Source organism: Tripterygium wilfordii, chromosome 6, assembly GCF_013401445.1.
Source record: "Tripterygium wilfordii isolate XIE 37 chromosome 6, ASM1340144v1, whole genome shotgun sequence".
Classification (NCBI taxonomy): Eukaryota; Viridiplantae; Streptophyta; class Magnoliopsida; order Celastrales; family Celastraceae; genus Tripterygium; species Tripterygium wilfordii.
This window is the reverse complement of record NC_052237.1, coordinates 10,521,996-10,544,155: the sequence shown is the minus strand read 5'-3', so window position 1 is coordinate 10,544,155 and position 22,160 is coordinate 10,521,996. Positions and strand designations below refer to the sequence as shown.

The following is a 22,160-nucleotide window of genomic DNA, read 5'->3' as shown; positions in this document are numbered from 1 at the left end:
CTTTCAGTTTCAGACTCTGTTTGTAATAAAAGTCTTCCTAAAAAAAAAGACTCATTTAACTAAATTATAAACACTGTATAGGACAAAGCTTAATTATACTTTTATTGTCGCACTGAAGGGGAACAATATGAATGATAATTGAAGTCAGAAACTATTTCTTGAATAATCCTCTTAATTAAGCCAAATACACTCCTCTTGAGTAGCCATAGATATATACTCAGCTTCACATGCAACTTGAAAGAGCCATCCTACTCAGTCTAAAGTGATACTGTGTTCACGTTCCTGCCCAGTCTAAAGTGACTAGCTAGTTTGTATCATATTTGATGAACATAAGTTACAGTGGAAGCCTGGTTGTTGTACATAGACATTGACATAAAAAAAAGAAAAGAGAGAGGACTTTTTCATATTTTTTAGGATTTACGATGCAACGAAATCAAAACATAGGGGTTCAATTCTTATAAATTCAAAACAAGGGGTTGTATGTAGAAATGACCTCAATCATAGGGGTGTATATGATATTTGGTCTTAAAAGATGTGAATTAAAAGAAAATATTAAAATTGGAATGAGTAAAAAAAAAAAAAACTATTGAGTTTGAGACTTACCTCTCATTCACCGCCACTTAATAACTCTCTCTATCAACCCATTCACCTAGTTTCCTCCGGCGGTATCTATGGACTTACTCTCAGTCTCGTCCCCGGCGGCCTATCGTTTTGCGTCCTTGAAACCCTCGTTCAGAGGCCCCAAACACTCCCAACTCACCTTTTCTTTTCCATGTCGATCTACTGTTAAAGCCTCCATTAAACCCCTACAACAGCCGATATGTACATCCAACTCCAAAAGCCTTACGCTGACCCTGCCACAAGAGCTATCTTCGTCCGCAACTCAGATGCCGGTCACGGCCATGAGAGGTGCGGAGTCCGACGCCATGAGCCTCTTGCTTAGAGAGCGGATTGTTTTCCTTGGTAACACCATCGACGACGTTGTGGCGGATTACATTATAAGCCAGTTGTTGCTCTTAGATGCCCAGGATTCTACCAAGGATATTAGGCTCTTCATCAATTCTCCTGGCGGCTCTCTCAGGTAATTTTTTTCTCTTCTCTGAACTTCTTTTTGTCGTCCAATTTTGGCTGATAAGAGAATTGGGTTTGCTTAAATTTTCAATCTTTTCTCCAATAGAGGTTATAGATGCTTTGTCTACTTAGCTTATGGATTCTTTGTTTGATTGATGAGGAAACGTTTTTTTTTCCCTACTTTATGCTTCAATTACAATTTGGTTTTGTTTTTATTTCTTTGCTTGTTTATGGATTTTTGAAATTGAAAAAAAATCTTGGAAAAAAAAGAAATATGTGGTTATTGAGGAGAGAGGAAGAGCGGGTAGATGCAAAGTGCTATCGTGATATTCTGGAGGGGTCTCTGGGATTGGGTGCGCCTGTATAGAAGACTTTCTTGCCTAGTCTGCAATAACTATTGAAAGGAATGTGCTTTTTTTTTTAGGCTTGCAAGTTTTACAGGTGGCCGTCTACATTGTTATACTTTTTTGCAAGTTAGGGAGGTTTAGATGGTGAAGACCATTTTTGAGGCCTTTTCATGTTTTTAGGATGAAGAAGGGTTCGGACAGTGGATCTTTTATTATTCTAGCCACTGCAAATTCATGGTTACACCATTTTTGGATTTTTTTTGTCAGGTCAAACCCTCAGCTATCAGAACTTGGGAGAATTTAATTTAGAAAATGGAATATTTGCTTTAAGTGTGATAAAGACATGCGGTTGTTGTCAACATGATCATTTTCTTTTGGGGGATATGGATATTTTGTTCTTGTGTTTTGAGCCACTTGCAGATAGCAGTCAGTTAGTTGTTGACTTGTTGCTACTTCAAGAGACGGGAGGTTGAGGACCCAAAACCGCTTATCCAATTCCCATTGCAAGGAAATTATTAACTTAACTTTGGGTTAGTTAGGCCTGTCAACGGATCAGGTTTACAACCGGATCCTTTTAGCCTGATATATATCCATCTTGGACGTGATTGGGACCCAAAACTGCCTATCCAATTTCTTAATGGATCATGCCTGGATATGAATGAGTTGATGGGACAAAAGGTTATTGACTGCAGGGCCCTTATTGTTTGTAAAAATGCTGCCAAAAGGTTGATATTTGAGATAGTATGCTATAATTGAGTTCCTTTGGGACTATTCTAGAGCAGTGAACAATTTTTTATGAACTTTAACTGGGTCTTTGTAGTTGGTATGGACTGCTTGGGATTTGGGATCATGTAACACAATGCGTGGACATGCAGCAAATTTGCTGCCACTCCATTATTCGTGGGTTCTGTAGTTCATTGATGCAATCAGACATTTGATTGCAATTTATTGATTTTTGTGCATCTTCTAGGAGTCGATTATTACTTGAATGAAATTTTTTTTTAACTGTTATACTTGAAGTTAAAACTCTAAACAAACCTGATTTAAGCTCTTAATCCACTATTGTCAATATGAATTTCTGATATGATAAACCATTTTTTGTGTGAATGGTAAAGAGACTTTGGTGGTAAAATTTTCATGATTTACCATATAGAAATCGAATAGGAAAAAGTAACCAAACTTGTTGTCTCACAGTTAGAATCAGTAAGGTGGCTTAGAGTTCCGTTCATCTTAGTTCTGATGTGGTCTAGTTGGTTCAGAAATGCAAGAATTTTCATGATCTTGGGATTACTGGGGATGATTAATCTTGTATTTGGGGATGATTAATCTTGTATTCAGATCGTATAGGGTGCATCCTGACCATTATCTCATATTTATTTTAACCTTCCAAATCCCGCCCAGATCTGGCTGATTTTCAAAATAAAAAAACTATTGCTGGATCCATGAATTAATGGATTCCCTCATTAAAAATTCTGCTGCTTGCATTCTTCAACCCTAACCCTAATTTTTATTCTCAAATTCAATCTTGATTAGCTCTAAACCCCAATTTTTTTTTTCAGCAAACACTTTACCATATTTCACATAACACGTCCACCAAGAGCATTATGACGATAACACTCGTATGCAACACCTCTTGCTTTCAGAGAATTCCAATACACTAATGCTAACATAGAGCCCCACTCAACCTCAAGGAGTCACCTGAAGACCAGTTTTACTGCCATGGCAGGGAACCGATCGTGGTAGGCTTAGAACAGATTGACTGCAAAATGGTTGAAGAAACAGGAGGAGGAGAAATATCAGAAAGAAAAACAACTGTGTGTGATATTTGAGAGGATATGATTCGATATTGAAGAAGGCGAAGCAGAAGTGGATGAGGGCTTCTGTAGTGCACTTTCAGGGTTCTGTTCATTACATATTATACTATATATAACTGTTTGTGCACTTTCCGGTGTCATGTTTAGCTTCACATTGTGTAATTTTAAGCATTTAGGATATGTTATACAAAATAAAGTTAACAGCGGGTGCTTATCAGATCAAGCATAAGTAATATCCAGATCCTATCCGTTAAGTATTCAGATGTCATATTCAGGTCCTTAAGAGGTCTATATTTAGTTATTTACACATAAGACCTGGGGGATTGGTTCCGAATCTGGATAGGTCTCTAAATCAGACGTATTAGATTTTGGGTACACGACTTGTTTTTCTTTATTTTCGCTTTATTATGTCCTCTAATGCCAGGTGGTGCCTTTTATATTGTTTTTTTTTTTTCTTGGTACTACTTACAAAACATCGTGCTTTGTATAATAATTTAATTTTGTTCTGTCTGGCTGGTAATTTCTTCGTTTGGATGTTTGAATGATTCTTTTATTGCTTGGACTTAACATTTATGTGGTGCCTTTAATGAGATTCTGCTTTCAGGATGTTGCAATGTCACTTGCTTGTTCAACATTTCCCCGGCTGATTTGCTTCTGCTGTTTTTTTTACTTGTGTCAGTGCTACAATGGCCATCTATGATGTTGTCCAGCTTGTAAGGGCCGATGTGTCCACGGTTGCCCTTGGAATTGCGGCATCGACAGCTTCTATAATTCTTGGTGGTGGCACAAAAGGCAAGCGCCTTGCAATGCCAAACACTCGAATTATGGTTCATCAACCTCTCGGAGGAGCAAGTGGGCAAGCAATGGATGTGGAAATTCAAGCACGAGAAATAATGCATAATAAGAATAATGTCACGAGAATTATTTCGGGTTTCACTTCTCGGACTTTCGAACAAGTCCAGAAAGATATCGATAGGGATCGTTATATGTCTCCAATGGAAGCAGTTGAATATGGAATAATTGATGCAGTGATCGACGGTGATAGCATCATTCCTTTGGTTCCTGTCCCGGAAAGGGTAAAACCAAAATATAATTATGAAGAAATCCGTAAGGATCCGAAGAAATTTTTGAACCCAGATATCCCAGAGGATGAGATATATTAGTTTGTGTCATTTGTTACTGATAATTTATGGTCATCACTGTGTACTCTTCTTAATTCATTCATTACATAGAACTTGTTGTTTAATAGAGCAATAACTTAGTGCCTCATTGTTTTGTGAAGGCAAATATGGATTCTGCTTCTATAACAGTTTTGAGAATGAACTCACTCTGAAACAAGAAAACCTCACAGCTTCACATTTTTTTTTTCTCGTATGATCTTTGACTGCAAACTAATGTTTGAAATTTTTGGTTGAGAGTGGTTTAGGCAAAGCCAAGCATGCAATTAGGAAGTGCCTAACTCAATATAATCAGTACATGAATATCACATCACAAAGTGTTGAGCGCAAATCATTTGTGATGAGCGCAAATCATATGAACTCGGACGGTCCATCTTGAGTTCAATTCCCACTACAAATGATATTCATGTGACCATGCGTTGAGTAGAAAATTTTTGATGCGTTGAATTTTGACTCAACTTATGTTCTTGTTTGTCGCTAGAAACTTGTGTACGTGCAGGACATACTCGCAAAGTTTAGGTCAAACTTTTCAAAGGAAAAAGTTATATGGGGTGGGATGTTGTCCGTTAAAAAAAAAACGGCCAGGCGATAGTCAGGAAGAATAACATTTCCTTATTAAAGCCCCGCACGGAACTACTTCGTTGCGTCTTATTATAGATAAGGAAAGAGGAGCAGAGGAGATTAGCATTGAAGGAAAACAAACATGGGTTTGAAGGTATGCCCAATTCCTTCTTTAATCAAGTTTGATTGATTATACGATATGCGATTAACGTCACTTGATTGTTTGAATTCGTGTCTGTTCTTTCATCGATCGTTTTCATGATTTCTTTTTTCGTTGGCTTCATTGATCTTTTCGTTTCTTGGAATTTGTTTGATTTATTGCTATTTGCATTGTTTGTACTGGTGTAGAGAATTTCCTTACTTTAGTTCTTCCAGATCTGTTAATTTGATCGTTTCTCTTGTGGAACTAATGAACTACTTCAGATCTTTTTATGAGCCTGTACTTGCGTGACTGAGAGTAGTTTTTTTTCAAGGCATTGATCATCTTTGCACAAGCTGATTTGGAATTGGTTTTGTTTTATCAACTGTAGCATAGTGTATTTTCTCTACAATTTCACTACTTTTTTCTTTGTACAAATGCTATTGGAAGGGATCAGCTCATTACATTTTTTGGGAATTCTCTTGGTTATTGATTTGGGCGATATTGATGTTTTGTTCTTATAAGTCAATTATTTAGTGTTGAGAGACTTCTTCCTGAAAGAAATTGAGAGACTTGTGGAGGACAAGTGAATATATAAAGAAACGATACACAAATACTCAGATTTACTTTGATGAACATTCTGTCGAAATTTTATTTGAGGGATAGAAATTTGCAAATTAATTCAGGCACATATGGTTGATGGGAAAATGCTGAAAAAAGGAACTCCAGTGTTCCGTGCTTATTGTGATGTATTGGGGCTGATTTTTTTTGTTTGTTTGACAATGGAACAGTTTATTTTACTGCTCATTTGGTTCTGGTAACTTGGTCACCTCTCAGTTTTGTTAATATTGACGCATGATCCTCAAATCCTTGCGCTCAACGTGGAAAATTTCCGACTATTTCTGTCCGTTTGAGATTTTTTATGAGAATGGAAATCTATTTCAGACTGAACAAGGTTGTATGTAAAAGCAAATTGCAAACGAACCTGACCAGCTGACATTATAGTAAACATGGAACATAGAACGTCATGGTTGAACAAACAAAGTTACCATTCTCAACATCTAAAGCTTTGCAGGGCAGTTTTATTGAGCACTAACAAGTTGCTTGCATATTTCCGGCTTTGATTGTAGGGTCTGTTGCTATTTGTAATGTCTGCATCTTTGTTCATAAGTTGTTTCTTCTGCTGTACAAACTCTGAAAAGAAAATAGCCAAGTCATTTGCTTGTTTTTTCTTGTAAATAATGCATGCTGTGAACTTTTTTTACTCGACAGTGTTGTATTAAGGCGTGCTTGCGCTTTCACTTCACATTTTGATACGTCCTTGCAGGAAGAATTTGAAGAGTATGCCGAGAAAGCTAAGACCCTTCCACCAACTACAACAGATGCGAACAAGCTTATTCTGTACGGGCTTTACAAGCAAGCCACTGTTGGGCCAGTGAACACCGGTGAGTATTTTGCTTGTAGAAGAAGCAGTTTAACCTTATCGTTTATCATTGCTGTCTTGTTGTTCAATATTTCTTTGTTTATTCATTATGGCGTCTTATTTGCAGGTCGTCCTGGGATGTTCAGTCCGAAAGACAGAGCAAAGTGGGATGCATGGAAAGCTGCTGAAGGTTAGTCATTTGGAATTTCTAGCTCAAAAAGAAACTGTTCATTTTCTCAATAAAGTAGAAAAACTAAATAACTAATGATGGTATAATATGGTCTGTTGGTACCTTTTCCAATGGACTCAGATTAATCTGCATTTGGCAGCTAAATCGAAGGATGAGGCAATGAGTGATTATATCACCAAGGTAAAACAGTTGCAGGAAGAAGCTGCTGCTTCTTCTACTTGATGCTCTCTTTTAAGTGATGCTTATCAGCTTCTTGTGTTTACAGTAGTAAACTCTAATCTAAATAAAAGTTGTCCGGTTCTGTTTATTGAACTTCGATTCGTCGTGTATTTCAGCTCAAAAGGGATTTGAATGTCTTGATGTTTCCCTCTGTTTCTTGTGATTTGAATCAAAGCTGTCAAAAATGTCTTTTACCTACTACCTGTATGAACTTGTGAATTGATTCATTTCCTAGCCCCCCTGAACCCCCCTAGTACGTATTGAGGTTCATTTCGTGAAATCTCGATTTTGATTCAAAATCATGGTGTAAGGTGTATCCCTATTTCGGTCATGGAATAGATGAAATAAATCCGAAATACGATTTTTGTTCAAGAATGAAATCTTATTGTAACTTTTCATATCCACTTCATCCTTCGGAACCCTATCACATTCCGTCCCCTATTTTGCGCATTTTGAATATATGCATGCCACTTTGCAAATTAATATGAGAATGAATAGACACTTGACGAATTCAAGCATGAGATTGGATATCCATTTCAATTTTGTGAATTTGCTTCCATTGAATATAATCAGAGCTTTAAAATTAAAACATATACATACACAGAACACGACCCCCAATAGCTCGTTTGGTGATGGGTCAAATTGGTGTGCAAATCCCATATCAGAATTCTTTGGATTGACACGCTTGAAACACACATCATCATATCACAAACTCAAACACTCCTTTTCCCAAATGTCATAATAGACAGATCTCTTGTCCAACGTAAAAGATCGCCAACAATCTTATTTTCTTATTAACTTCTCTTACACAATTTTCCCATAAAAAATATGCTTACATGGCTCCAATATCCATGCAAACCTAATTAAAGCATCTCAATGAATCATGTTTTTCTTTTTTGTTTTAATAAACTAATTATAGAATTATTATTCATTTTTTAAAAGAGAAGGGAATCAAACCTTAGACTTTCCCAACCAAAACCAGCCAAATATTGTTTGATTACTCAAGAGATTTTGTATGGGAATATTCGTGATTAGTTTACATGTAACCATGAATCAAATGCTATATATATGCAACTTGGTTAACTTTTTCAGTGACCAAAAACTATATTTCCGGCCTCCTTACAATTTGTAATTTGCAAGATTGGAATCCTCATCGATCCTTCAAATTATTAATGCAAAATAGGGTAACACATCAAGGAAGGTTCCCTAACACATTCATCTTGTTAGTTAGTTTAATGCAAGTTCTTGCTTTGATAAATTAAATATAATTAATTATCTCTTCTTTCAACTAGTACTATATTTCTATCTATATAGTGCAAAAAAGTTTGCAATATTCCTTGCATGATATGGACCACCAAGTACTTTTATTAATTTTTATTTCTCTTTTGGTAGAGGTTGTTGATTAATTAATTAATATCCATATTTTTTGAAGACCCACTTCACATTTTTGCTTTTGTTCATGAACTTAATTTAGTACTCAAAATTAAAAAATATTAATTCTGTTGCACTGATAGTCTTTTGATTCTTCTATCAATATTGTTTGTCATGTAATGATAGACATGAATACCACTAATCAATTTATATTACTTGTATAGAAGACTAAAGATTCTGTCTTTATTAATTCCCTAGTTCTTTAATTAATTAATTAGACTAGTAATTAATCATTGACTCAATTTAAAATTATGTTGTGTTCATTTTTACCAAGTCTTGTTAGAGGTTCCAAGTCAAGTGAATCCATAACAAAGTAGGCTTCAAACACAATAACAAGAGTTGGCTCCAACGACAAAACTGGCCTGCTTATTATATATATATATATATATAACCAATAGTTATAGAAGAAGATTAAATGGGGGTCCCTGCAGTAGAAAATCTACTGCAGGGACTGCAGTAGGCTCATTTGAGCCATCAATTGTTTTTAAAAAAATATCTAAAAATAATAAATGTAATGTTTTTATTGTTTAGATCATCATGATGTAAGTTTTTAGGGGAAAAAAAAATTAAGTTGGTTGACAAAAGATTGATACAAATGTGAAGCATTTTCTACCGTTGGATCAAATACTTATTTAATTTGTTATCATTTCTCACTGAATTTAGTTTTTTTGCCTTGAAAAAAAAACATGATCTTAATCTATACACGAAATACTTTACATTTATAATTTTTTGATAATTTTTTAAAAATTATTAAGACCTCTAATGGCCTTAATGCAGGCCTGCAGTAGATTTTCTACTGCAGGGCCCCGTAACTCAGAAGAAGACTTTATCAAGATTAAGTCTGGTCAAGACAATATTCAACATTAATTGTCCCAATTTGATCAATTATTATTGTCTTAATTAGGACAACCAATATGCTTTTGTCCATTCACGCAATCATGTATATGAACAGCTTTTTTGTTTTTAAATTGTATGAATGAAGTGGCAGCATCTTTGCTTGGATTATAAGTGTTTCCTTTTAGGCCTAGAAGAAGCACTAGAGTCCTTGACAATTGAAAGACAAAGAAAAATGGGAAGGCAACCTTGTTGTGATAAGGTTGGATTGAAGAGAGGTCCATGGACAATTGAGGAGGATCACAAGCTCATCAATTTCATACTTAACAATGGCATCCATTGCTGGCGAGCCGTCCCGAAACTTGCAGGTACTAGCTAAGCTTTCTTCTTAATTATAACTTCTCTAATGAAAATTTGAATGAATTACTAGGGTTTTTTGGTGATGACAGGTTTACTAAGGTGTGGAAAAAGTTGTAGATTAAGATGGATAAACTATCTCCGGCCGGATCTTAAGCGAGGAAATTATACAGAAGCTGAAGAAAATCAGATCATACAGCTTCATTCACGTCTTGGTAACAGGTAATTATTTGATCCATAATGTGGTTAATTAGGAAAAAAAAATGGTTAGTTAATTTTGAGTAACGGTTAGAGTTTGATTTTGAAGGTGGTCTAAGATTGCTTCACATTTTCCGGGACGAACCGATAATGAGATCAAGAATCATTGGAATACCAGGATCAAGAAGAAGCTAAAGCTCCTTGGATTAGATCCAGTGACTCATAAACCCATTCAGCAAACAGAGACAATTAGGGTTCCAGCTGAGCCTAATTCATCACAAGAAGATGAGGCAGTGAAGGAAGAAGATGAAACAACTGAGCTTCTGAGGAATTATGAGATGTTATGTGGTGGGTTGGACATGGAAGCACTAATGATGAACCCAGAAAGAAGTAATAACACTTGTTCAAGTAATAATACTCCTTCATCATCTCTTGATCAAGAATCAAACAACAATAATAATCTGCGGATTAATGGCGAATCACCGACGACAAAACAAGATGATCATGATCATGATCATGATTCTCTAAGGCAGTGGTTTGATAGTGTTGATTCTTTTCTATCATGGAATGAATGTTAATTAGTTTCATAATCACTACTCAAGCCAACATTCATTGTGTGCTAAGAATTGAAAGCTCATCAGATGATTGTTGTGGATTGGGTATTATTATATGAAATATTTTTATGTGTTTGCGTTGTTGATGATGTTTCTTTTTATTGTCTACCTATGTAACTATAATAATCATACAACTTCATCATAAATGTTTTCATGTTTCTTGTCTTTTTTTGGATAACCGACACCATACAAGTTTACCCTCTAAACCCTAAACCCGAGCTGTGAACACATAAATTTTTCACCCGACGACAGGGTAAGTTTGGTCAAAACCCAATGCGTGGCGAAAAATTGTCTTGAAAATGTCATACATAACTTTAGTTCAAAGTAGTTGATTTTGCAGATACATAGGTGGCTGTGTTGAGATTCAACTTGGATGTGTGTCCCTAGTTTATGGCTCCGCTAATCTTATTTTTTCTGCTACACAGACATATCATATCAATTTTGGTAGGACCAATTATACAATAATACTATATGCTAACAAAACTTCTCAGTTGATTCTTTAATTATTTGATTTCTTTTTGAATTTGTTGGAGAAGAATCTAATCGTATCTGGTCGTGTTAGGCACTCAGTATGTTAGTATATATATATATACACACATCCATCGTTAGTTGATTTAGTATCGGAGCGGCATGACTCATCCCCATTCACTTTCTCATAGGTTTTAGGGAATGTGCAACAAAGAAATGCTTCAAACTTGGAGAATGAGGCACATAGAGAGTAACAATACTGCATGTACTTACAATTGGGTTTCCTATTTACATCATTCCCGCCGCGGCCTTTGAAGTTTGAAGCATTCATCTCCAGCGAATGAAAATCGATAGATTCACTGAGCCATAATTCGATCAGACAAATGCAGGGTCGTGCGCAACAGAACACCACCTGCACCCAGATCAAAAAAAAGGTGTTTATGGCCTCGATCGGCTTGCTTCACAAGAGTATAACTATCACTCAAGCATAAAAGAATCTCCATGCCTTATGAAAACAACTGGAATAAGGAGTTGGTTTATCATATTATTAGAGTTCGAGTTATCTCTCCAGTAATTAACAACAAAGTCGCAAAGAACTAGGACCTGATAAAGCACAGATTCAGAAGTGAAGGACTGGACTTTGCAAAAAGTAAGTAGCACATGAGGCTATCACTCGGATCAAACACAAGAGGCACAAAAGCATAGGTATTCTTTGCCAGAGCTAATAATACTGAGGAGTCCATGAAACAACCAGACAAAATCACAAAGACAAATTACAACCAGTAGCACTAACGGTGTTTGCAACATTGTTCGCATTAGGATCAATAGAATGACAAAGAAGCAAAAGTTGTTGGTATGGAGAAATCCTTGTAGATGGAACAGCTAAGAAAGACACCAAGATCAAAAGTGAAGGGTAAAAATCATCTTTCACTCTCTTGTTGAGGAAGTTCATCAAACACTTTGTGTGCACCCGTAAGCAGCTCAAATGGTACATTGCAAAACCTGGATCATTTTTCAATCGATTGTTAGAATGGTGCCCATAATGTGTGCATCTTCTGAACCTTCCTTCTGATCATCATCAACAAAAGATTTAATTAATGAACCCCTCGTTTGGAGAAGAAAGCTCCTTCTCAACAATTTGTAAACTATTAATGTGTTTCATACTTCCGATCTTGATCCCACTCTGGATTGGCGGGGGTTCACCACTGAAAAACATTGAACCTAACTGATGCACCATTTTGGTAAACCAATTTTTTTAAAAAAACTCTGAAAAAGTTATAGATATGTAGTATTTAGTATGATGAATCCAACGGTTTAGAATTATCACGTCTTTTTACAAGTTGAATTTGATTTTTATTTGTAATAAAAAATACTATTAAATTCGTCATTCTAGATACTACATATTTATAATTTTTTTGAGAATTTTCTTTTGAAAATAGTGCACCAAAATAGAACACTTCAACACTGGACCTCTCCCGAATCCTCCCACTCCTGGTTTCATGAGTTGGCTTGCCCACTCCACATTATTTTGGAGTGTACACGAGTGTTCAAATATTAAAAAAAAAAAAAACAAAACTGAAGATTAACGTGGGACCAAAAACATGCAATTCTTAGCTTTGTAAGAAAAAAAAATCTATCAAAAGAAGCAAAACCTGCAGTTTTATCAGATATGTCTCTCAAATCTTAATAATTCATCTGCTTGCCATTAACAACTAAACAACAAGAGTGCCAGCAGACTGTCCACTTTCATCAAACCAATTCACCATCCTGGAAAAAATAAATAAATTTGAATACACAGGTAATACTAATATTATCAATGGAAAAGAAGAAGAAAAAAAATTTGCAGTTAAACGAGGTCGTATTGATAGTTAGCTCTGCACCTATTGCTTCCATGCACGCACGTGCTCTGTTCGGTATCTGGGTCCCCTCTCTGTCTCTCTCTTTTAAATACAAGATAAATGGATGAAGAAACTGGAACTTGAGACCTAATACAAGAGAATGGGATTGAGAGAGTCGAACTCGAGATCTCTATGTAATACCATCAATATGAGTGTCATCTGTCATCTAACACTCATTTGAACTTCTCGTGCTTCTCATGTCTTCCTCTCTCTCTGCAACTAAAAAAGTGTATAAATTTTAATTCTGTTTAACAACTTTTGTTTGGTTATAACTTATAAGTGCGCTGAACTAACAGCAACAGTGGTGGTTGTACGCTCCGATCGTAAAACTGGCTGTGACTGTGAAATCCAAGCCAACCATCTCGATACAACTCCCGCCTGTCGTTCTCGATCATGACGGGCACGGTTGCTGTTGTCGTTCGAGAATCTGTTCAACCCCGTGATTTCCGACACGCTTCTCGAGTTAATTACGCTTCTACCATTGCTCCCAACTGACGGCCGCGATCCCGAGAACGCTGAGGAAAATCTACGGCTGTCACTTATTATCATTTCTGACCGTAGATATAGCATATCTGACGGATGTACGTCGCTCCATCTTTCGTTGAAGTGGAGCGAACTCGACCCGGGTTTTGTTCCTGAGATTACGATACGGTGCTCGAATCTACTGCGGTCAAAACTACTCGTTCCACCATCATCAGCCAAGAGAATCCCGTCTTTTCGTTGCCGGTCAAAGCATCCAACGGTTACAGAATCACTGTTGTTCTTCTCTTCCTTCAATGACATCGAACTATCAAGAGACCTCCTAAACGATGCCGGATTGTCGTTTTCATTAGAATAAGAAGACTCCGGATCTTGCTCACCGGGTTGCTCCACTACTATTTCTAAAAACCCACTCGCTTTCTCACCCGCGGACGAGTGCCTCCCCGAAACTTGCCGAGATCCCCGAATCTGACTCGACTCTTCGATTGCAGTCTGTCTGGCTTCATATTGCGGTGTTGGAGGACGTTGTGGTCGGATTGGTAGGCTATCGTGCAATATTTTGCAATCGTCGATCAAGAGAATGTCCTCCGGGTCAACCCGGTATCGACAGAGAGGGCAAGTGGAATGCGCATCAAGCCAAGTATCAACGCATTCGACATGAAACGCGTGCTTGCACTTCGGGAGCAATCTCAACAGCTCCGCAGGCTCGAACCAAGCCAGACAAACAGCGCACTCGAGTCCGTTCTTCTGTCCCCTAAGCGAACCGAATCGAAAGAGTGGGAGCGACTCAATCACCGTCCTGTCGATGCCGGAGTTCTTCCTGCCCGTCGCCGCAGGATTAGTAGATTGCCCGCCATAACGAACATGGCCGCCGCCGGTGCTGCGCTTACAGTGTTTGGCGTAGAGGAGGATGATAAATGTGATGGAAAACATGGTGGTCAAGAAGGCCACAATCACGGCTATGCTCGGCCTGAAGGGAGCAAGTTTTTGCGGTCTGAATGACGACGTCGGAGGCTGAGGCGGAGGTGTTAGTCTTGAATCATCATCTGCAAATGAGGGTCTGAAGAGAAGGATGAAGATGAAGATGAAGATGAAGAGACCCGGAGTTGGAGGACTTGAAATGGACATGTTTTTGTTTCGAGATCTCTGTCCGCACAAATTGAAATTCCGGAGGACAAAATAGAAAATACGATAAGAGGAGCGATTGCGTAAGGTTGAGTTCAAGATAATAATAAATACGCCCATTGCGGAACAAGACAAGAAAACAACATTGTAACTGATTGGATCATTTGGGTGGGTATTCATAATTATTTTTTTTTGTCTTTTTTTGGACCACCAGGACCTTAATTTCAGTGGATGCTTTTTCTGCGATTAAAGATACTTAAGGGTGACAAAATTCTAACTTTCTGGTTTGAATGATCGAATTTATCTAACTCAGATTAAATCAAGTTTGTGTATAAGATATATATATGTTCAATATTCGGGTCTAAACATAGAAATTTTGTCCTATTTAAAACGGGGTCTGAGTCCAAAAATATAAATCTTATATGATTTATTTGTTCGGACCCTAACTCGGATTAGCTTATTATGCAGTTTATTTGTCCGGATGTAAACCAATACAGGTTTGATCAATTAAGTACGTCTGAAATTGAATCCTTGTTAAGGTCCGGACATATAAATATTTGATAAACACGTGCTGTCGTCCAACCTGAAAACCCCCTTCTTCTTTTTTGCCACCCCCTAAGATCCTCATGCCTAATTTTTTGAATTTTGTCTAATTAATTTTTCAGTTTTTTTTTGAATTTTAATATGAAGAATTGGTTAAAGGATGCAGATGAAGAAGTTATAATGTCTTATGGTTTTTTCTGGTTTACTAAAAATAGTAGTTGTTAATAGCTATGGGAGCTGCCTTGATAGTCGGCCGTTTTTGGTTTCTTGTCTGTTTTTTTTTTTTTCCCTGGACTCTTCCTTCTTCTTCTTCTTCTTCCTTTCTCTCTTTGTTCAAATAATTTCCCTCTGCAAGAACCTCCTGCCGTAAAAAGTCATTAATAATGGCAGCATCGGTGAGATTCTATTTCCCTTTCAATAATGATATTAAAAGCTTCTTTTAAATGGAGACAATATGTATATATAATATCTGGTATGCATGATTTGGTGGGGGTATTGAAAGCAGGATAAGGGGAGGCCATTGCCGAAATTCGGAGAGTGGGATGTGAACAATCCAGCATCTGCGGAGGGATTTACAGTCATATTCAGCAAAGCCAGAGATGACAAGAAATCAAACAACGATCCATCAAAAGCCGGAGCTACCTCCCAAAATAACGCCGTCTCGTCCAATCAACCAAACGACAATCGTCAAAATCCTCCAACGGTAAGCATATATACACACAAGCAGTCTTACGGATCCCAGTCTTTTTTTATTTTTTTATTTTTTTATCCCAATTGTCTACCAAATGCTGAGATAGATGCGTACGATTTCATATGAATCATGTGCGTTTATCTCAACATTTAGGATAACTGAGACAAAAAACGCTGGATCCTTAGCATTTTCGAGATATATATGAACAAGATATGAAAAATAAGGTATTCATCAAATTAATATTTTTGGTTTGCAGAAGAAGTGGTTCTGCTGTTTCTAATGAGACCTCATCCTCCGCTGAAACGGCGTAGTGTTGTTGTTGTTGTTGTAGGCAGGTGTAAGTAAAGATGTTAGGATTTGTAATTGATGATATCATAGTTAGCTAACTTTTCATGAGACTTTGTTGTTCGATTGTTTACATACATACATACAAATATATATATATATATATATAGGATTAGATTCAATGATTTATATATTCTTAATGATTGCCAAACAATATTGGTGTCTTGTTTTCTTAACAAACAATTTCAACGAAATCTTGCAAATTCTTATTTTACTATGTTCAACTCTATGTATTCATCTATCTGTAAAGTGCACAGAAATTACTATAAAGGAGTTTATGTTATCCATATTAACAGCTACTCTAGCTAGGGGAATATTTTTTATGCGGTGATAACGATTTAATAATTATCTTTGTAGTTCTAGAATATTTCAATTTATATTCCTACTGATTATTTTATACACATTTATAGTAAAATGACCATCTTCTTCATTTTTTTTGTGGAGTAAATTAACGAGTTGTAAAATGAAAGCCCTCATCCTAAACATTTCTCCTACAAACATGTTGTGTCAGACTTTGCTTCTGAGTTTTGACACACAAAACCGATCTCCGTCCTATCCCTTTCTCTTAACTAGACAATCAGACTTGGCCTCGACATAGGTCTATCAGAAATGCTTGCCTTCCTAACGACTATTTTGACCAGTATCTAGCAACGCGACATGGGGCCCCCTCCCATACACAACATAAATGGAACCCTTCACTGAAGAAGGAGATTCTCTTTTTCCTCAATATCTTTTCTATCTATCTATCTCTCTAATATTGAAAACTAAACTCTCTTGTTCAACCTGAGGGGAAAAAAACCTTGATTTTCGTTGGAGAATGAAATGGCATTTGAAAAGCCAATCAACTTTTTATATCAATACATTTCATTCCATTTCTTTATGACATTGATATTACATTTGATTTGATCGTCGGAGTCCACTTGGTTGGCACTATAACGGTGTCTTAGTTTTACGACTATCACCATTTGCATGTGTTCACATAATGTTGATAACCCGTTTTGAATAACTTTGATTGTAGATTCGAACACCGACAATCAATTTCCTTTTTTTAAAAAAAAATACGTCAAGCACACACTTTAATTGGAGACATCTAGGGTTTTAAAACCAATAGGTTTGGCTAATGGACTACTACTAGCATAGTAGCACAGGCGATGAAATGGGCATTTGTCATTCCCGTCTTGACTATACAAGTTTGGATGTATTAAAATATTTCAATTTTAAGCCTTAGGTCTATATTTGTCGTGTAAGGCCTTGGCCGTATTCTTGCTCCGAATCCCACCAAACCCCCCATTCTCTATATTGTCTTGTATGGTCTATATATCACATATTTGTAAATCACTATATATTGTCAATACTAGCATAAAGTAGATAATACGCTCAAGTGGTGAGAAGATTATCAAAGACTACTTAAATTCCGTGACATATACCTTCCATTGTTACATTACATTGATGCATCAACTATGTGTGGATGGGAAAAATCATACATTGAGTCAACGGGACACGTGACAAGGGTTGAACTGCAAAGAAGTTTCCATATGTGAAGATAGCTATAGAGAAGCTTCCTCACATCAATCCATGAAGATTTCAAATCCCAAGATCAATAGAAATCGTTAACCAAATTCGGGATAAGAAAATCACAACAAAAACACTCCACAACAACTATAAAAGGAACATCAGGTTTGTGAATGAGGTACGTATTGAAAATTCACTTGAAGCTCCTTGATTTCTCTCTCTAAAAAGATTTTTTACTTCAGCGTTGGAGTGTCTCCGGACCACGAAAGACTGTCGATTCTTGTCTTGCATATATGAAGGTTCACCATCCGTGTCATTCCTTGGCATCAGGTACTGACATCTAAAATCATGCGGATTTTTGCATCAGCATCAACCAACCACAACCCATTTCCCTTCAAGGCTATTTGTGCCTCCAAAACCAGTTCAAATCTCACGTTAATTCTTGTCTTAACTTCACCATCTCTGACCAAAACCTCTCCAAATTCAAATTTAACCAAAAAAATGTAACCGTTGAAAGGATTTCATTTGATGCCAACATGTGGGCCCTCACAGAAAACCAAGATTTGAAAAAAGATTGGAGGGCTTGCCCACAACATACCCCACTTGACTTTGGGCCAATAAAAATATTCTCACGTTTCTTTCCTCCTGTTTTTCTCTCTACCCTATCGAACTGGGTTTAGTCCTCTGCTTTTTTTTTTTTTTTTCCCTAGCGAGGACCACCCTTTGCCTTTTCATTTGAATTTCAAATTCGAACGTTTCACTTTTACACAACAATGAGGAAAGACAATATATTTTAGAGACAATTAGCTAAGTGCTCGAAAGGGTTTGGATCAATTTGAGGTTTTTCGAACTCTGAATTATGGGAGAATCAACTTGTCTCATGCAACCATTCTCTTATGCTGCTGGCATTCCACATGAAGCCAATGAGGTCAGTCACTTCTTTCTTTTTTTTGGATTTTACCATGTTTGTTTGTCGGAACTAGAAACTAATAATTCGATGAAATTCTGCCCTTTCTGTCAATCTCACCCTCTTTTGTTTCCTGCAAGATTTGGGGGAATCAAAGGAAAATTGAAAAAAATTTCATGGTTTCTTGTTGGTTTGTGTTTTAAAGGCAAGAACTTGATACATTTTTCCGCTTCAAGAGAGTTCGATTCAGTAGAACATGAAATGCTGTGTTTGTAAGAACAATGTCGTCATAATTTTTCAATGAAATACTTCATGGGTTTCTCTAAATATGGCCTTTTCTGTACCAATCCCAACCCTCTTCTGTAAACTATAAGATTCGAGGGAATGTAAAGAAAATTGAAAAGAAATTCATGGGTACATGCTGGAATGTCTTGACAACTTGATTCTATAGAATTAGGGTTTGAAAGTATTTCATGTTACAGGGGAACCCAATTCATTCTCTGGGGCAGTCAGTCTCTTTTGGGAGATACATGACAGAGTCATTGGCTTGGGAGAAATGGTCAACTTTTTCTCACAACCGGTATGTTGAAGAGGCTGAGAGACACTCACGTCAGGGATCGGTTGCCCAGAAGAAAGCCTTCTTTGAAGCTCATTACAAGAACCTTGCAGCAAGAAAGGCGGCGGCGGCAGCCCTGATGGAGCAAGAAAATGCTGCATCTAACAATGTTCCCCAACAAGAACCTGAAGTTGAAGTCAATGACATTACAACCAATGATTCTCCAACGATGACGAAAACTCTAAATTCTCAAGTAGCTGTTGATGAAAAACAAGAAGTGGAATTGCTAGACGAAGAGGCTCCCGAGGATACGGGTGGTTGCAATTTGAATGCTGAAGCTGATGGAATGGAGAGCAGGACATTTGAAGGAACTGATCCTGTGGAGAATGATGCCAAGATCGAATCGCTAGACCAGCTTGGTGCTGCTGATAACAATGAAGAAATTAAAGAAATGAACCATTGTGAAATGAAACAAATGGAGAAGCCCCTATTGAAGGTAATAGTAGTGTTGATTTATGTCAAAGAGTTAATATTTTTGATTAAAATGTCTTTGCACCAGCTGATTTATGTTGCAATTGCTGCAGAACTTCAAAAATAGCCAGAATGATCTGCTGTCAGCTTCCGACAGAAAACCGTCAGTTTCTTCCTCAAAGTCATCAAATTATAGTAAAGCATCCAGGGTTCCATCCTCTCCTGCCAATCATAATGCTCCCATTAGACCTAAGAAAGAAAACATTGCCACTCCAATGAGAAAGAAGCCGACTATCCATACAGATAAAATGATATTCACTCCCAAGTCCATGAGTTTCACACCAGGCAGAGAATTTAATAAATTAACTTCAACCATCATCCGGAAGATTGATGGCTCTAGAATTACCTCCAACTCTAAACCATCCAAAGATTTCTCAACTCCTTTGAAGACTCCGACCACGGTATGCATAGTATTATCCTGGTCTTATTTTCTACAGATTCCATTTTCTTTTTGTTGCAATTGATTCCTGAACTTGGTATTTGAACTGCAGGCATCTGTAAGAAGAGAATCAAAGCATCCATTAGCCACCCCTCAGTCAGAAACCAGAAGGTATTTCTCTTACATGTTTCCATTGCCTAAGATAAACTAGTAATAACTTCTGTAACCAATAGTTCAAGTCTTCTCTAAGTTGACATCTCTTATATACTTGTTATCATAATGTGAATACTGCAGGGAAAAAGAAAGCCTTGATACCTCGGCCTCGGGGAGAAAAATGGTTCGCTCAAAGTGGAACTGCCTCCCAACAGAGTAATAAATTTTTACAATTTATTTACAACTCTGATGATTGATGTTCTTATAAAATTGAACGTATAATTTATTTGCAACTGTGCTGATTGTTGCTTTTTCCTTATCAGCTGTCCAAAGTTTCTGAGTTCGTCCAAAAACAAATCGCAGTCACCAAGTTTCTCCACACCTTTCAGCTTGAGGACTGAAGAAAGAGCTGCAATAAGAAAGAAGGCATGGCTCAGCTCTGTTGAAACTTTTTTTTTCTAGAACAATTCGTTGGTGCTTCAAACAAACTATGCTGGTCTAGTGATTATCTAAGGTCATTTTTCCCTCTACACTTGCAGAAGCTAGAAGAAAAATTCAATGCAAGTCAGGCACAAAGAGTACAGCAGCAAACAACACTGAAGGTTAGTTAGTGTCTGCGCCGGTAAAGAGGACTTGTTATGTCAAATTTTTGTGAAGCTGCTAACTAGAGCTGTTATAATGGGGGGTTAATATCTTCCTTCTGTTATCTTCTTAGTTGCTTCAAATTGTAAACCACCATCCATAACTCAAACCAACAAGTGACGGAAAATCTCGTCTATTTGTACAGGAGAAAGCAGAAACAGAACTTAGGAAACTGCGTCAAAGCCTTTGCTTTAAGGCCAGGCCACTACCGGACTTCTATAAGGACAGAGGAACATCAAAGAATCAGATGAAAAAGGTATTTTCCTAGTATTGCTATAGAGCTCTCCTGCAACAAGTACCATTGTGAAGCCACATTGAACGTAGCACAGCAACATGACATTAGTGTCTTGCTAGGAACAAACATAGGGTCAATACTCAATAGTCTCTGTTGTGGCTGGTCCTTCTCCTTCCGCTGAGACGGCCCCCTTTTTTTATTTTGTTTGTTCATCACAGCATGAAATCATGAAGAAGCTGGAATAATTTAGAAAGAGAGGGGTGACTAGATGTTCCCGTCTGTTTAACATAACCCTGCATTTATAGAAATAAAACACTGACATTCTTTTTTTCAAGTTAGTATCATGGAATTACTATTTATTTCTCTGACTTCCCTTATTTCTCATAGGTTCTACTGGCACATCCTGAGTCACCAAAACTAGGAAAACAATTCACCCCCAGCAGAGTGCATGGCAACACCTCTGAAACTCCTCAGAGGCCCTCAATCAAAAGCAAAAGCTCCAAGTTCGAGAATAATCAAACCAGAACTCATTCTGTGACTTCACGACCCATCGTGTTCAGTCATGAGAATACGTCTCCAAATATTCAGCAGCAAAAGTTCTCTATGTAGCTGAATCATGGATGCTTACCACGAAATTCAGAAGTGCATGACGCAGAATCAGGCTAATGAATCGAATCAATTTGATGGATGATTGTTGAGTTTCATTACTGTATGGAGCATGTGTTTCTCTAACTAGTATTTATTGGGAATGAGATGTAAAAAAATGTACCTTAAGACTTCTTAGCGGCCATCAATATATGACTCATGAAAGGAAGCTATGATCTGTAACTCTTCAGAGATTAGTTCTATAGTAGCAGGTTGCAGCATCTTAAACAACTGACTTGAACAGAAGAAATTGGAACTCCTACCATTCCTAATAGTGGCCCTCATGATTGAAAAAACAAACTGCTTAAATCATCTTTGAAGGAACCTGAGCTCAAAAACAAGTAATTTAGGTGTTCAAGCGCATTTTGGTACACATGCCATGGACATATTCTAATCTATGATGTGTTTTCTGGCATTACTGATTTGATTGCTGCCGTCAAAACTGCATCTTTGTATGTGATAATTGTCGTCGGCTTCTTCCCAGACATTGCCTCTAGCAGCCATTTGAAATATTCAAAAGTTTGTCATATACAAAGGCTGCACCAAAGACCAACATTTCCTTGTGATTATTTACACCAATGAATGGCATGTATGGTCAAGAACTTTTATAAAATCTATAGGTTGTATCACAGTAAACAACGTTGAAACTGTTTGAGGGACGAACATGACATATT

General features: G+C 37.1%; 5 protein-coding genes across 6 annotated transcripts; 4 read left to right on the top strand and 1 right to left on the bottom strand.

Annotated features, from left to right (window-relative positions):
- Positions 1–597: 597 nt before the first annotated feature.
- On the top strand, positions 598–4,588 carry LOC119999575 (ATP-dependent Clp protease proteolytic subunit 4, chloroplastic-like). Its single transcript, XM_038847230.1, has 2 exons — positions 598–1,081; positions 3,912–4,588. The coding sequence occupies exons 1-2, from the start codon at positions 672–674 to the stop codon at positions 4,393–4,395; spliced, it is 894 nt and encodes a 297-aa protein (XP_038703158.1). The 5' UTR covers positions 598–671; the 3' UTR covers positions 4,396–4,588.
- Positions 4,589–4,969: 381 nt separating this feature from the next.
- On the top strand, positions 4,970–7,287 carry LOC120000512 (acyl-CoA-binding protein-like). Of its 2 annotated transcripts, XM_038848617.1 has the most exons (4): positions 4,970–5,125; positions 6,438–6,555; positions 6,661–6,723; positions 6,863–7,169. In XM_038848617.1, the coding sequence occupies exons 1-4, from the start codon at positions 5,114–5,116 to the stop codon at positions 6,943–6,945; spliced, it is 276 nt and encodes a 91-aa protein (XP_038704545.1). In that variant the 5' UTR covers positions 4,970–5,113; the 3' UTR covers positions 6,946–7,169. The 2 variants fall into 2 exon arrangements, 1 of the variants encoding a protein (XP_038704545.1); XR_005468629.1 differs by lacking the exon at positions 4,970–5,125 and having other exon boundaries at positions 6,474–6,555; positions 6,844–7,287.
- A 1,998-nt stretch (positions 7,288–9,285) lies between these two features.
- LOC119999829 (myb-related protein 315-like) lies at positions 9,286–10,344 on the top strand. Its single transcript, XM_038847593.1, has 3 exons — positions 9,286–9,575; positions 9,657–9,786; positions 9,872–10,344. Exons 1-3 carry the CDS (start codon positions 9,350–9,352, stop codon positions 10,338–10,340), a joined length of 825 nt encoding a protein of 274 aa, XP_038703521.1. The 5' UTR covers positions 9,286–9,349; the 3' UTR covers positions 10,341–10,344.
- Positions 10,345–12,467: 2,123 nt separating this feature from the next.
- Positions 12,468–14,754, bottom strand: LOC119999828 (RING-H2 finger protein ATL43-like). The gene has a single exon (XM_038847592.1). It carries the CDS (start codon positions 14,525–14,527, stop codon positions 13,016–13,018), a length of 1,512 nt encoding a protein of 503 aa, XP_038703520.1. The 5' UTR covers positions 14,528–14,754; the 3' UTR covers positions 12,468–13,015.
- A 3,382-nt stretch (positions 14,755–18,136) lies between these two features.
- On the top strand, positions 18,137–21,714 carry LOC119999360 (protein WVD2-like 7). Its single transcript, XM_038846865.1, has 9 exons — positions 18,137–18,366; positions 18,828–19,397; positions 19,486–19,833; positions 19,924–19,982; positions 20,106–20,180; positions 20,288–20,390; positions 20,504–20,566; positions 20,752–20,862; positions 21,229–21,714. The coding sequence occupies exons 1-9, from the start codon at positions 18,298–18,300 to the stop codon at positions 21,448–21,450; spliced, it is 1,620 nt and encodes a 539-aa protein (XP_038702793.1). The 5' UTR covers positions 18,137–18,297; the 3' UTR covers positions 21,451–21,714.
- Positions 21,715–22,160: the final 446 nt, after the last annotated feature.